Below are 15,540 nucleotides of genomic sequence, written 5' to 3' on the forward strand. Positions count from 1 at the left end.
GGAAAAAAATAAAGAGTTAGAAAACTTAGTAATGGCCACTTCCATTTTTGTGACATTAGTTCCACATTGGAAAAGCATTTCTGCTTTATAAGTGCAACTTCTGCAAGAAACTAAACATAAATGTTTCTGCAACGGTCAGTGAAAATCTTGTGCTTGGTTCTAATAAATAATATTCCATTTCCTATTTGTTGAACTCAGACCATGCATAGTTGGGTAGGTGAGGATATGCCAGCTAAACCAGCAGCAGCCTCGTCAGGTCCTGGTGAAGGAAACTTGGAAGAAAAGTGTAAACAGGTAGACTAAAAGTAGCATACACTAATCATAAGATATTAGTCTGTGTTTGCAGTCCAAAATTCTAATCTAGTTTAGATTTGTGGGGGGAAAAGGTTGGGGGGAGAATTTTATTTAAAAATGCAGTGATGTGTGATAACCTCACGTGTGTTTCTTTCACTCTGGTTTGATTAGATTAAATGAGTATTATCTGAAGTGTCTGCAGCTAGTTGCAGTCTCTTATGAGTTCACATCCCAAGGTGGATGGAAAATGACTGAAAGTTTTCAATTCAATATTTGCATGCCTGCTATTCCATTAACATGCAACACACCTGTCCTTTAAGTTCTTGCTTAATACAGCTCTTCCCTGTTACAGGACACAAAATCAAAGGACCTTTATTTATACACAATGACAACTTGGGTTGTACTGAAGTGCTTATATGCCCTTTTCTTGTGGCATTTGTGGAATGTCATTACAGTCACCCCTTTTGTTGATAAATTTTTGGATTTTAATAGATGTTATTAGAAAATTTCTGAGGGAAACAAAATTATAACAGCAACGGGCAGAATCAGTTTAAGAACCAATAAGGCAGCTGCAAAAGTACAAAGGATAGTATAAAAAGTATAAAAGAACTATGGTTGCACTGTAGCCCAAATTGAACCCACTTGAATTGGGAAGGTACAAAATAGAACTAGATTCACAGAATTGGATCTTTTGCTTGGTTGCTGTACTGACTTGCATGTAGATGTCCCTAACTAAACTAAAATTCCCATGCTTGGATCCGCACGATTTTTCTGATTGTTCATATAGCTTTTTTTCTTCATTTTGTTATCCATTCTTTTCTTGGACTTGACTTGAAATAATATTTTCTGTTCAAAGAATGTTCTTTTAATGAATGTTCCCACATTTCTGTAGGGCAGGATGAGTACGATCATATGTGGCTTATTTTTCACTTTCTGAGTTCAGTGCAAACAGATTTCCCATCTAGTTAGAAGTACACTGATTGAGGAAGAAGGAGAGGCCAGCTGGAACTATATAATGTTCTTCACTTACAATATTTAATTTTGAAGGAACAGTGCTTATTCTAATGGAAAGGATAATAGTTCAAAGACTGAATTTCAGTCATAATTGATAGATTAAACCTCACACAGCCTCTTTAGCCTCTAACAAGTCATAATGGATATTTTTTTCAAGGCAAACATTACAAGAAAGCACACAGAAACTGAATGAAATTTAGTTGTACTTTTTCTTAATGACTTTTTCTTATCCTGCCAAACTTTATTATTAGCTATATATATTTAATAAGAGCCAGTCTGGTGTAGTGATTAAGTTACCAGACTAGAAATCAGAAGACTGAGTTCTAGTCTCATTTTAAAGATAGGTAGAAAGATAGGAATAGATACACACACACACACACACACACACACACACACACACACACACACACACACACACGGGGTGGGGGGGGAGAGCATTTCTGCAGGTACTAGCTTGAACTGGAATAGCTAATGGATTTATAAAAATAAATTGACTTACTGAATAGTTTAGACCAGTTATTTAAGTTCATGAATGAATGCACATTATTAATGAATCATGTATCACCAGTTCTGAAGTATGAAGTATATGATGTGGAAGTCTGGAATCAGCTTGTTAACAGAGTAATTTAATTTTCAAAGCTGTGTTAGCACAGTGTCTTTTTTTTTACAAAAACTTTTTGAACTTGTACTTATTGGTAGTTATTTGATACAGGACAATGAATTATATGTACTTTTTGTTGGACTCTTATATGTAGGTTTGTATTCTTAATTTGCGGTTTGCAGTTTACAGAAAATGCCACTGGACATTTCATTAGATGTGAGAAGTGTTTTGCTTTGTTTCTTGTTTCTTTTTCTTTTTTTACTGTAATGGCTTGATTTCAGCAGTACTTCCCTGTCGTGTATTTGGAATGTGTGATATTACGGGTAAAATGAATGTACTTAACTGCAATCTGGATATTGTGATATGTCCCAGTAACATTTAACAATTTTTTTAAAAAATCTGCTGTGATTCTGACTTTCTTCTTTTTGCTTCCTAGGCAGCACAAATAGTCCTGATCTCTCTGTTCGAATTGAACACTCCCGAGTTTACCATGTTACTTGGTGCCTTGCCAAAAACATTCCAGGATGGTGCTACCAGACTATTACATAACCACCTCAAGAACTCCAGCAACACTAGTGTGGTAAGATAAGATTATTTTTCTGTAAGAAATAAACAGCAAAACCAAAAATTTCTAAAGACAGTAATTTCTTGATCACCAGTTAATTTTGGCAGAGTCATACAAATCTGCAGTTTTGGCTTTACAGGGCAGAAGAGACACAGCATTTAATAAAAGAGGTGCTATTGAATGTGGTGGATTGTGTGCATATTGTACCCATAAGGTTCACCTTGGACTCTCATTATCCTGCCAAATTTAGGGGCAATTTTTGCTGCAATTGTAAAACGTAAAAAATACGTTTAACTGCTTTGAGGACTTTCAAGAAATTATGCTTTAAAGTAATTGTGCCCTTACCCTGCATAGTTTGCTTTATCTGTATATTAGCTAAGATGCCATGGTGCCAAGTGTGGGTCTTGGCAAAAGATGAGGGAAAAGGAAAGATCAGAAAGTAGAGGTCCAGTGGCTTAAAGTTAAGAAAATATGATGATTTGTTTATTAAGCTCAGACAGGAGCTTTAGTGGCTAAAATAGGAGGAGGAAGATGTGCTGGATATGTTCACTATCTTGAGTTATTTGTAAAAATAATAAAGGTAGGAAATAAATAAATAATAAAATAAAATAAAATACCCTGTTTCCAAGGAAGTAGTTCAATAGTGTCTGCAGCACACTATCGTGATGCCAAAATGATGACGTACACAATTATGTCATCATGCAAATGCCATTACTACAAGCTTTCAGTGTTTGTATTTGATGCAATTAAATAGGGTGATATTGTGTGATGTCATGATGCATGTATCACCTTTTGCCCTCTTGTGGACAACCAAGAAGGGGGGAGCATTGGGAGCCAATATACAAAATATTCAGAAGAAATCTAAACCAGAAAATTCCAAAATTTTGCTGCCACTGAAATGCTCTCACTTTTGAAGCTGCAGCTGGGAAGAACAGTAGAAAGTAGGTCCAGCTGCATGGAAGAAGGAGAAGGGAGATCTCACCTTTCTCTACCCTGCTGAACCTGAGTGCTCTTAATACATTCATAGACAAAGGCCTAACATATCCAGCCAAGACATCTTTGCTGTATTTCTTGAAAATATGTGTTTTCAAGAAGCCCCAAAGCCTTTCATTCTAGAATATTGCTAAGGCATCAATATGAAGAAAGGAAGGGGGAAAAAATCAGGCCTCCTTATAGTAACCCTTTTGCTTCTGTTAGATAGATAATGTGAATATTGATAAGCACCTTGTCTTGCTTATCTTATAATATAAATAAGGCAATAATGGGCAACTTCCAACTCTAGAAAATTCTTATTGAATAATTTGAAAGCTAGGAAGCAATTGATACTGGTCACTAGTCAGACTTAAAATGTGGGTAGATATTGCTTAAGTCAGAATTTAAATTAACTGAAGTAAAGGTCCCATATTTCATTTTACTTTTCCCTGTAATATATGTTACATTATGTCATTTCTTCTCTTTTGTGTGTATTAGGGTTCTCCTAGTAATACTGTTGGCCGAACCCCTTCACGTCATCCTAGCAGCAGAACCAGCCCCTTAACTTCACCTACCAATTGTTCTCATGGAGGATTATCACCCAGGTAACACTGTAGCTTAATTAAAGTATAATTCCAATATGTAAAAGCTTTCTATTTAAAATATAAAAACTCAATATAGATGCGTATCTAATAGACACTTGTTCAATTCTGAAAATAGGGGAAGAAAAATTTTGCTTTCCTTAAGGAAAAAAAAATTATACTGCACTTTCTTTAATAATAGTCTTTGTAAAAATACTAAATTTTACAGGTAATGTCAAAAAGCTATGATAATATCTACCCTTTTGTCCTGCACACATATAAATGTAAATATATTCAAGTGAATATGTATTATATTCATTTAAAGAAATTACTTTTACATTTGTCCTCATTTCCTTGACAGCCATATTTGAAGATCTAAAAAAGGAGAGGAGGAACTTTGAGAATGCTTTATCAATAAACTGGAAATATTATTTTAGTTTCACTTATTTGAAACTAAGAAATTATTTGCCAAGAAAATCAAGAAAAATAATGTTCTGCTTAAAATGACTGTATAATGGTTGTGTATAATATGAAAAAGATAGTTGATTAACATGCCAAAGTTGTTTTCCGGCTTCTGGTAGGAGATGAGTCTGAATGTATTAACTACATAGAGTAATAAAAATATTTTGAAAGGATGGTGACAATAAAATTTGAGATAGAATCATTTTCTTCCAAAAGATAGTGTGAATAGACCTACTAAAGGGAGTAACTATGCCTGTTCCCAGAATTTCTTTGAGGGAGGCATACAACCAGGGGGCATACACCAGAGAAAGTAGTGGCACTTTCATCTTTTTGGTCTCATAAATATAAATGGAAATATCTGCCCCTGTTTAGTAACATTTTTGTACTTATGGAAATATTACAAGAATGTTACTGATATTTCATTGTGAAATGATTTGACCATTAGCATCCTGTCCACATATTACCAATTTTGAAGTAACCATTTTCTATTGATCCTGTTACTTAGCATATCAGGCTTTATCATATTCTGTTGATTCAACATGTTGTTCTGAAATGCAGTCCATACTAAAGGTCTCTACTGAATATTATTGACTCAGAACATTATTTGCAGTTGAGTCAAGAGTCTTTTGTTTATAAATATTGAAAATATTAAGTTTCAACTTGCTGGAGTGGAATTTGGCACATTAGCAGGTTTGATACTCCAAGCAACTCATGAACTTTGATCAAAATAAATAGGATTAACAAAAGATGTCTTTGCTTCCTAAGCATTTACTGTATTTACACCTGACTTTCTACTTGAAAAATTAATTGCAAGCAAATTTCCTACTGTTGATGGGGCTTAGTCCTATGCCCTGATCCCCAACAAAGCAGCAGGGGATCATCTATCTATTTAGATTTTTTAAATTGAAAATAAGGAATGGGAAGTGCATATCAGAGTCAATATAAACAGTCTTCTCAGTAGTATCTATAAGTGTTGCATAAAATGGCATATGGCTACAACCAATATTTATTTTATCCTCTGAGTGTTGTGTGACTATGAACAATCATTTTGTGGAAATGTCCTTAACATTCAGTTTCCCTATTATTAGTATTTACATACTGTCACTATTCCAAATGAAAAGTTGAGGATTTCTGGCATATGCATGTGGGAGTACAGTGTAAAATTCCTTAAGTATATCTTATAATTATTCAGATATAGGTTTTAAATTCAAGGCATGCTTTAGTTAATGTGAGTTTACCAACATGTACATAACAGATACAAAAAATGCAAAAAGTATTCTTTATCCTATACAAATATGACCTTGGTGGCATTTCTCTCTCCCCCCCCCCCCACTTTCCGAAGATTTAAAAAATGTCTTGACATTTTCTTCTCTATGGTATTTTCCAGCTCTTTGTGTATCATACAACCTATTCTGTTTGGCCATTTTAGATTATTTTTGTTCCACTGAACTTATTTTTTGACAAAATCAGGACAGTTCTATTCTAATTATAAGGTCAGCTTTCCACAAGTCAAGAAATCTGAATCTTTAGAAAGATTTTCAGAATAATTATTATATATATTTAAAATAAATGTGGTGTATATCTGCTTGTATATGTGTGGACATACATTGTAATATACACATAAAAACACATACATACATAGATATGTTATACTCTTGGGTTTATTTTCCTTATGGAAAAAAATTGCATATATATTTGATTTTAGATTCTGTTTCTGAACAAGCTGCTTGCTCCAAGCTATTTATGTATTAGATTTTTATTCATTATCAATATTTTTAGTTTTCAATCATATTTTGCTGTTTTTATTAAATTACTTTCTTTTTCAAGCTTCAGCCTATAATATTTGAGAAATGCTTCACTGTGACTTTTATATTTTTTTTTTGATCTGCCTTTTTTACTTTACACTCTAATTTTTTGTTCCTGCTTTTCGGAAATGTTGGAACAAAAAAGAAACCATCCTTCAGAATTTAAACTGTTTACAAATATGTAATCTTTTGATTCGATGAAACATAGTAGTGAAATGAAACAAATGTCTTTGATTGCATTTGAGATGCATTTGGAGTTCAAACTAACATTTTGAAAGAATTAACTAGCAAATTGTATCTCTTTAGTTTGAAATGCTAAAATGCTCTCTTTTTTTTTGTCAGAATGTTGTACTTTGGAGTTACAGACTTGTCAATTTGTTTGGCTATACTAAGATAGTAAGGGAGAATTGGTCATACTTCGTTCGTTAAAAATTCAGGTTGCATGTCTTTGGTTGCTTGCCCCACAGGATCACATTTGTAATGTTAGCCTTTCTCTCTCCAAATGCAAAATTATGTAAACGTAACTTATTTTTGGCTTTTTTTTTTCCTCTGAAAGACTTTCATGAGAAACAGCTGAAGAAGCATGCTGTGATACAATAGAGTTGTGCAGAGATCTAGATTCAAAGAGTAAAATTTGTGGGCATCTATGCAATATCTATTGGAATTCTCTTCTTAAGAACGCTTCCAGGGAAACATATGATTGGTTTAAAATGTTCTCAACTGGTGCTGTATGCCTATGCTTATTTTAAATTTTACATTTTGCCCTTGGTATCCAGGTCTTTGCACAGCTCTAAAGTACTGCAAAATTATTCTGGTGTCTCATTTCATGATTTGCAGCGTTTTTCATTTATTTCTACACCAATGTGATCTTTTGCTATAATGACGTACTGGAAGCTCAATAGAAACAAAATGACCAATTGAATACTCCAGCAGTTCTAGAAATAAATCCCAGTATATGACACGGCTCATCTTATAGAACTGCCTTAGCAATGATGACAATTCCAAATCTGGCCTTTTTCATCTTGGTAAATCTTTGCAATTGTTAATGAATATCTCGTATGGAGATAGGCTAAAAAGCTAACATGGATGCCCAAACTGTTTTACATTGGAGAGTCAGATCTGCAGTGTTTAATTTTCCTTCCAGAATGTATGTTTCAGTAATGGTTTGCGTATTTCCAGAAGTAGACAACTCAGAATTGGAAGTGGCTCATGGGGTATTGAATTTGATATGGCCCCAAAGTAGATGCAGTATGAGAGATTTCTAAGGGTTTATGTTTATTTACCTGAATCAGCCATTAGAATAGTATTGGATAAAACTAGTCAACAGAATGTGGGCTATAGGAAACAGACTATTTCTGAGTTCTGGAAAGTGATTGTTAAGAAAAATGAATTAATAAATGGGAGAAATAAGCAATCCTATGGGTATAAATTATCAATCTGAATACTAGCTGTTTTGGGTTTTTCTGCTTTCAGTTTTCTATCGGATTTGAAAACTGTGCAATCTGTTTGTTTGTTTGCTTGACAGTTGGTCTGCTAAAGGTGAGTGGGTTTTAAAGATTAAGTATGGTATAAAGTAGTGGAATCACATGCCCATAGGTATGATTACAAGAAAAAATTGTAGTATTTAATATTTAGTGCTGTTTCTGAGTATTTGGTTGTTATTTATATTGAGTATATGGCGAGAAATCAAAATATAAGGCAAAGGACAACTCTTACTAAAAGATTTATTAAAAAACAGACTGTGGAATATATTTTCAGTTTATGCAGGTATTTACCCAGATCCTCTTGGTCTTCAGCATTTGTCTATTTGTGTTTTATCTTAAAATCTCATTTAATCTAAGATAATTGTTGCAGTGCATATTCTGCTCACCTTGACATATTAGGAAAAACAATTTTCACTGTAAAACATTTTCTGACTCTGTATTGTGAAATAGGCAAATGGATATAGACAAGATATGCCCTAAAATTCCTTAGCGATTCCTATTAATATTGCAAGTATTACTGAATAGCAGTGTATTTACCTGAAGCAAATCAATGGAGTATTCCTGTCCAATCTGTTTCTATTAAGTTCTTCTCTAGTTGAGAAAGCATTGGGGGGGGGGGGGGACACAAAAAAACAACCACAGCACTCAGATTGTAGTTTTCTTTTTCCTTTTTTCTGTTTCTTCCTCCTTTTCTCTTTTTTCTTCCTGTGATCACTGCAGTCGTTTCTGGGGTTGGAGTGCAGATGGGCTGTCGAAGCACCCCCCTCCCCTTTTTCAGCCTAACTCCATCCCCGCTGCTCCTTCTCACAAGACTTTCAGGCGCTCTTACTCTCCCAGGTAACAAGCCACCTGTTATTCCAACCTGTCAGAGGTGTCACAATGTTATTTACCTTTTGGCTCAAATGAGTGCTTTCAAAGAGACAGATCCAGGGGATGTGGAAAGAGGCAGCATTTTTCGCCTTTATAGTTTTTACCTGTGAAGAAATCCCATCAATTACATTGTTTCCAATTCAGGCACCTAGAGAAATGTAACTGAGTATGAATGTTTCTCTCTCTCTCACACACACACTCTTTCTCTCTTTCTCTCTCCATTCTTCTGCTGGAAAGAGTCAAAGCAAAGCAGAAGCTTACTTTATGCAATGAAGTATTCCAAACCAATCTTTTAGATGTATGAAGCTAAAACCTAGAAATCAGGCAATGCCAAGTGGTAGATAACAACAGGACCCAGAGTTAAGTAATATTGAACTTTTAATTACACATTGTAACTATACCTTCCAGATGTGCTTGTCTACAATTACCATGATCTCTAATTGCAAGATTGATGGACATGCTGGCTGGCTCAAAACAGCAATTTGAATGTCGCGCATGAAGACACCAGGTTGCAAACAATTAGAATAACACTATAACTGTCTTAGCAGCTAAGAGGAATAGTCAACCACTAGGATCTAGTTGACGTTTTATATGCATGCTTATCGGCTGTGTACAGGGAATACCTTCCTTATACAGCTTCCCAGCCAAAGCATTCATTTGGAGAAATATAGAACTAGACTTATTCATTTTTTATGTCACTTTCAACCCTACTCGCCCGACTTGCCATGTGGTGAAATTCCAGTTTTATTAGTTGAACTTCACATGCATAAGACTGGTCTTTGTATTTGTGCCCAGCTTCTGTTTTAAGACCCAGCCCTTTGGGATTGGTGGGCAACTGTGGAATGTTATCTCTTGGAAAAATTATTGGTAGAAGTGCTTGCCCATTTATAAAATGGCTATATTGGGAACATAACCAATCCATCGTCAATTTGTTAGAATACTACTTGCCATTTCCTTCTTTTGTATTTTCATGTTTATAGTTGCCATGTTAAGGAAGCAAAGAAAATTTCCCAACGAAGTATAGCCACCCATCTTTTTTATTCTTGTAAATAAAGGTGATATTAAAGTTGATGCTTTGCAGCATGCCATTTTCTCATTACTAATGAAAATTATATTTTAAAATGGCAACGGGCAGGGAGCTGTTGGGATATCAAGGGAAGTGTCTGTGGACACATTAAAGTCCTGAGAACTACCTAGGAAATCCCAGATCCTTTAGTTAAGAAAATTAATCATAAATTACAACTGTCAACTATGACAACAAAAGAGATTGCCTATTACATAATAGTATTTCAAGTTGCAAATAGCCATAGGAAATATATATCTGTTTTAAACAGTGTTTAGATGCATACTATGGAGATGTGTTATTGGTCAAGTTGAGATTTCCTGGCATATGTCTATTATTAACCCTATTTGTATAAAAACACTTATTTGGACAACTAGCAATATGAAGATTCAGTAGATCTTAATCCTTATATTTGTTAGCAAAGTTTAAGGATGTAATTACAACATCAGTGCCTGAAAAAGTGTGAATATATCATTGCTTGCAATGATAAGTATCTAGCTGTGCAAGAACAGAACAATGAGAACATTGAAAGGGACACAAAACTATTATTAATTATAGCACAGATAGAAATCTACAATGTTATTTTATCTCCATTTCTCTGTGTGAAAATAAAATTATGACATCAATAAACGAAAATGAGTGATTTATGATATAGATTTAGATTTTTATCCTTCAACCAAATGTGAAGAATTATTGATATTGATAAGAATTATTGATATTTAAAAGTATTTTTTTTTTGTTTTATAGACCAATTCTGGTTTTACACTTAGGACATATATATAGAGTCCCAGATTTTGGCTAATTCCAAATCCTGAAGGCTGAATTTGTTGGAAGTTACGGCATTGGAAAATAATATTGTGACATCAGTTAAAAGTCACACATTTTTTCTCATCTCTTTGTTCTTGTAACTTCTCCAATTGTATGCATGAATCACTGTTTTCTATTGTAAACAATTGATAGGATGTATTTATTTTATTCAGTGTAAATTGATCTTCCATTTTCATTTTTCTTCCTTTTAATTTCACATCTATACAGTATTTCATACAGTTCTTATACTGGCTAAATGTATTTGCTTGTTCATGTAATTAGGATTTTTAAAAGAAATAATACACCAAAATTGTTCTTTCTCTTGTGAGATATTTTATAATGTCTATTCTCAGGTTAAAAAAATAGGCTCTTCCCTTGTAGACTTTGGATGCCACTGATATTTGAAGGTTTCTAATAAAATCTATTCCATGTAACAAGTAATAGGGAATAATCCATATAGTTGCATAATAGTAGTCCTAATTACTATTTTACAATAATGCATACTATTTGAATCCACTCCAAATTGCTTTGTTAGGAAAAATTTGGGTTTTTCTTTTCTTTTTTTTAGTGGAAAACAAGATCTGTCATTCAAAATATAACTTTTTTTCTCCTTGGCATACTAATATACAAACTGCAGATTGAGCAATTTGATGTAAATTGAGTTTCTGGTGGATCTATCATTTTGCTGTCAATTAATGTGTCATAGTTGTATACAGTGTTCTTACTTTGAGGAACTTTACAGTGTAAAAATTAGTATAAGGAAGAAACATCGGGTAGAGGCAGTGATAATAAACCAACAGTGGGTATGCAAGCAATGCTGAAAGTGTTGAAAATGAATCCACTTTGTAGCTGAAAAGGATTGGTGATTGATTTGAATGGGGTTATTTTGCTTCTTTTATTATTTGACTTTATGAATCTTAAGTATATTGATTCAGATTCTCAGAGCCACGCTTGTATTTTAAGGAACATTAATAATAAGGTGTGTGTCTACCTTTCTGTATTGATCTGCTCCATCAATAGGGGAAAAACCATTACTACTGTTATGTAGAGAAAATTGTTGAGAACTAAAAGCATAAAATATTGTTAAGGTAGAATTGTCATAATCTTAACTAATGTCTATCAAGGAATTAAAAAACTTCCTTTTTTGTGGAGAATGATTTATCTTACATAGAATCTATGAATGCTTGTTTTTAAAGAATAATTGTTGCTTCTCTAACTTGAAAGGGCTGTAGCACAGCACACTGTCACATGCTGAGATTTTAAGATGTGCTATATTATTGCTTTGCCAAAACATCAGATGTACATTCAGTCCTGCCAGGGTTACTTGGGCTGTGCTGCTGAAAGAGTACACTGAAAGAAAGTCAGGGACCGAAACTCTTTCCTTGAGATATAAATCTTGTTTTTGGCAAGTACTTTTAAATAATGAAATGCTAGTTTTGGGAGGTGCCATTCAAAATAGATTATCATTTTGTGAAATACACTTTTAGCAGAGATAGAGTTTTGATCCTGTTGTAATATAGGAGAAACTCTTTAATTGTAGGCCTGTTTCTCTGGATCCAGAGGAAAGTTTTATTATCATTTCCCCATAGTTGTTAAAGTGAATCTGGTTTCCCCAACTGACTGCTTGTTGGAAGCCGGCTGGGAAGGTCGCAAATTGCTATCATATGACTGCAAGATGCTGCAACTGTGTGAACCGGTTGCCAAGCCGGTGAATGTGAACCAGTTGCCAAGCACCCAAATTTAAATTTCAACCACTCCCATAACTGTGGGAGTGGTCTGATGGTACCAACTTCAAAGACGGGTTGCGATTCACTTTTTCTTGGGCCACTGTAACTTTGATCCATTATTAAACAAATGGTTGTATTCAGAATAGAATAGAGTTGGAAGGGACCTTGGAGGTCTGCTAGTCCAGCCCCCTGCTCAAGCAGGAGAACCTATACCATTTTAAATAAGTGACCAGTCTCTTCTTAAAAACCTCCAGTGATGGAGCGCCCATGATTTCTGAAAGCAAGCTGTTCAACTGGTTAATTGTCCTCCCTGTTAGGAAGTTTCTCCTTAATTCCAGGTTGCTTCTCTCTTTGATTAATTTCCAACCATTGTTTCTTGTCCTGTAGTAATGTGAAGTAGTAATGTGATTGATCTAGTTAAAACACCAGCGATCGACCAAATAAAATTTAGCCTTAATTCTGGTATTTGAGAAACCACATTTTATATTAAGGAAGAAAGGAATTAAATTATATTAGTATTTTTTGTAATTCTAGAGTCTTTTATGGTGGTTTCTTAGGGGAGAAAATCATATACAGGAAATACTCTTTCCAGAAAGCACAAGAAAAAAATGACTAGAGGAAAATGAGAAATTGCTGACAGATTTTTATTTAAAAATAATTAATGTGTAATAGATTAGATTCTTTGATTTGGATTTCTTGCGGAATCAAATTTAAATCCAAAAATTAGTTTAAGTACTTCTTATCGTGAGTCTGCAGTATCATAGGTTTAATTTCTAACATCACTGATGATCAGTTTTATTGCTAATATTTTAGTTATTATCATATATTTGCAGCTACGTTCCAAGAAAAAATACTAGAACTTCCTTATTTCATGGGGAAATAGTCCATTTTAATGTGCCTTTGGATTTTTATATAGGGGAATGTATTTAACATCTTGGGAAACATTAAATATAATATTTGTTTGGTTAAAGACATGCTGGGATGTTCATGTTCATCATGGAACTGTGGCAGCACAGTCAGTCAGTTTTCTTGTTACTTAATATTTTTATCCTACTAGATAGAAAAAGGGTTAAAGAGAGATCAATTCAAAGCTATAAAGGAATGGTATAATTTATAAGTTACCATTTATATCTAACTCAGGGCAAGTTGTTTCTTGTCTGAATAATAAATATACACCCCTACTCCCTTGGTGAATTGATGAGGCCCAACACAGTTGCTGTCCAATTATAGGTTTGGTTTCAGTAATTTTTATACATTCTGGAAATTAACATCTGAGTTCCTGCTGCTCAGGCTGAAAAACTTTCTGAAAGTTGCATGTTTTAAAATTGGATTTCAAATTTTTGTCTTTCCAAATGAGAAAATGTCTAATTCGATCTCAAAGGAGCCATTCTTTAATTTTAACATTCCATCTATGTTCGTTCTTCAGCATGCTGGATTATGACACGGAAAACCTAAATTCTGATGAAATTTATAGTTCTCTTCGTGGAGTCACAGAGGCTATAGAAAAATTTAGTTTTCGTAGCCAAGAGGATCTAAATGAGCCAATCAAACGTGATGGAAAGAAGGACAGTGATATTGTAAGTAGACATTGAAAGAATATGTAATTTTTGTGTGATATATTGAAAGCAGTGAGCATTAATATTTAGATAAAATAGTTTGCTGTTTTCAGCCTCCTACATTGTTCAGTTTCAAGCAAACAACACATGGGTGATTGAGTTTATCAACTCGGCATTTTTTATGTATAATAATGACCAGATCTGCTGGACTGTGTAGGAGAAGAAGAGTCTTGGAGGCAGAGTCAAAAGAGGAATCAGCCTGGAATCATTATATTCCCACAAGCAAGCCATGTTCAGCTCCTCTTGAATTCTGCTAACTCCTATCTATCACCAATTTACTGCTGACCGTAGCTGATTAGATTCTTATGTACAGGTTTGAGCAATAAATTAGCTTGACTGGAAGTACTATATTTTTTGCACTATAAGACGCACCAGACCATAAGACACATATTAACTTTAGAGGAGGAAAGCAAGGGAAAAAAATCTGCCTCTGCCTCTGCCTCCCAGCATCCATCTGGTATTCATCTGGCTAGCGTCCTTGCAGCAAACAGCCTGGTCAGTTTCAGCACATTATCGCAGCCCCAGCACATGGCTCATCAGGGCTCCACTCCATTGTGCCCACCACCGGTCAACTGAGGTGAGTGCCGCCGCCGGGGAACGCTGGAGCCTTTGCTGCAGAGCAGCTGACTGGCGGTTGGATCTGCCTCCTGGAATACCGCCAATCAGCTGTTCTAGGCGGTGGGGATCGGCAGCAATTGGTGGTGGCGATCCCCGCTGCCTAGAACAGCTGATCAGCAGTATTCCGGGAAGCCAATTCAACCACCGATCAGCTGCTCGGCAACGAATGTTCCAGCATTCCCCGGCAGTGGTGACAGACGGTGGTGAAAGGCATTTGCTGCCACAGCACCAACCCCTTCTGCCGCAATATTCACTCTATAAAACGCACAGACATTTCCACCCACTTTTGGGGGGGAGGGAAGTGCGTCTTATAGTGCAAAAAATATGGTAACTGGTGATCCTGATTTTTCCTGCCTGACAGAATGCTAGATCCTGTAGTAATAACCCATTTTAGGAGCATCAGTTTGAGATATGCTGATGTACACATATACTGTATACAGTGCATATACAGTATTATTCCATTTTTTAAAAATATAACATTTTTTAAAAATATCACAATTTTCTCTTATAAAACTAAAATATATACACTTTTTGTACTGAATTGTAAAATTATATGATCTAATGTAATTCTTGTCACTATAATCAAATGCTTGATATATAGTAGTTCTGTGCCCAGAAAAAGGGGAAGAAGGGACGGGAGGTATGTATATTTGTATAGGAGGCTGTCTTGAGACTATTCCGAATATTAAATATTAAATTTTCTTGTACCTAAATGAAGAAGTTGGATTTATGCACAGAAACACCTAAGTGAATGAAATCCATGGTGCTAATTGAAGCCATGCCAATTATCATATGTTGGATTCAAGAATTTTATAATTTTCTTCCTCTCCTCAACATTGGCAATAAATCCAGTTTTGTTTTTTTTTAAATTTGATTTATATGCTGCCCTTCTCCGGAGACTCAGGGCGGCTTACAATGCGTTAAGCAGTTCACAGTCTTGTTCAGTATTATTTAGCAGCGGCAGAGAGAAAGAATAATAACTTACTTGAATGGATGCAGTTGATGAAGAAAACTTATATTTAGAAATTGCCAGTTTGAAATTAGGGTTTGGTGCAAACGAA

At 34.7% G+C, this 15,540-nt stretch overlaps 1 protein-coding gene across 5 annotated transcripts in view; it reads left to right on the forward strand.

Annotated features, from left to right (window-relative positions):
* The window catches only part of CLASP1 (cytoplasmic linker associated protein 1), a 211,333-nt gene that overhangs the window by 176,395 nt on the left and 19,398 nt on the right, over nt 1–15,540 (forward strand). For 4 of the 5 annotated variants that reach the window (XM_070950573.1, XM_070950661.1, XM_070950488.1 and 1 more), the window contains exons 29-32: nt 199–294; nt 2,346–2,489; nt 3,945–4,051; nt 13,672–13,822. In XM_070950573.1, coding sequence (XP_070806674.1) covers nt 199–294; nt 2,346–2,489; nt 3,945–4,051; nt 13,672–13,822 — 498 coding nt within the window. The remainder of the gene's footprint in view (nt 1–198; nt 295–2,345; nt 2,490–3,944; nt 4,052–13,671; nt 13,823–15,540) is intronic. The other variant, XM_070950821.1, reaches the window with a different exon arrangement.

The sequence above is a fragment of the Pituophis catenifer genome, unplaced genomic scaffold (genome assembly GCF_029215685.1).
Source record: "Pituophis catenifer annectens isolate HBS135680 unplaced genomic scaffold, rPitCat1.0.hap2 SCAF_1, whole genome shotgun sequence".
Lineage (NCBI taxonomy): Eukaryota > Metazoa > Chordata > Lepidosauria > Squamata > Colubridae > Pituophis > Pituophis catenifer.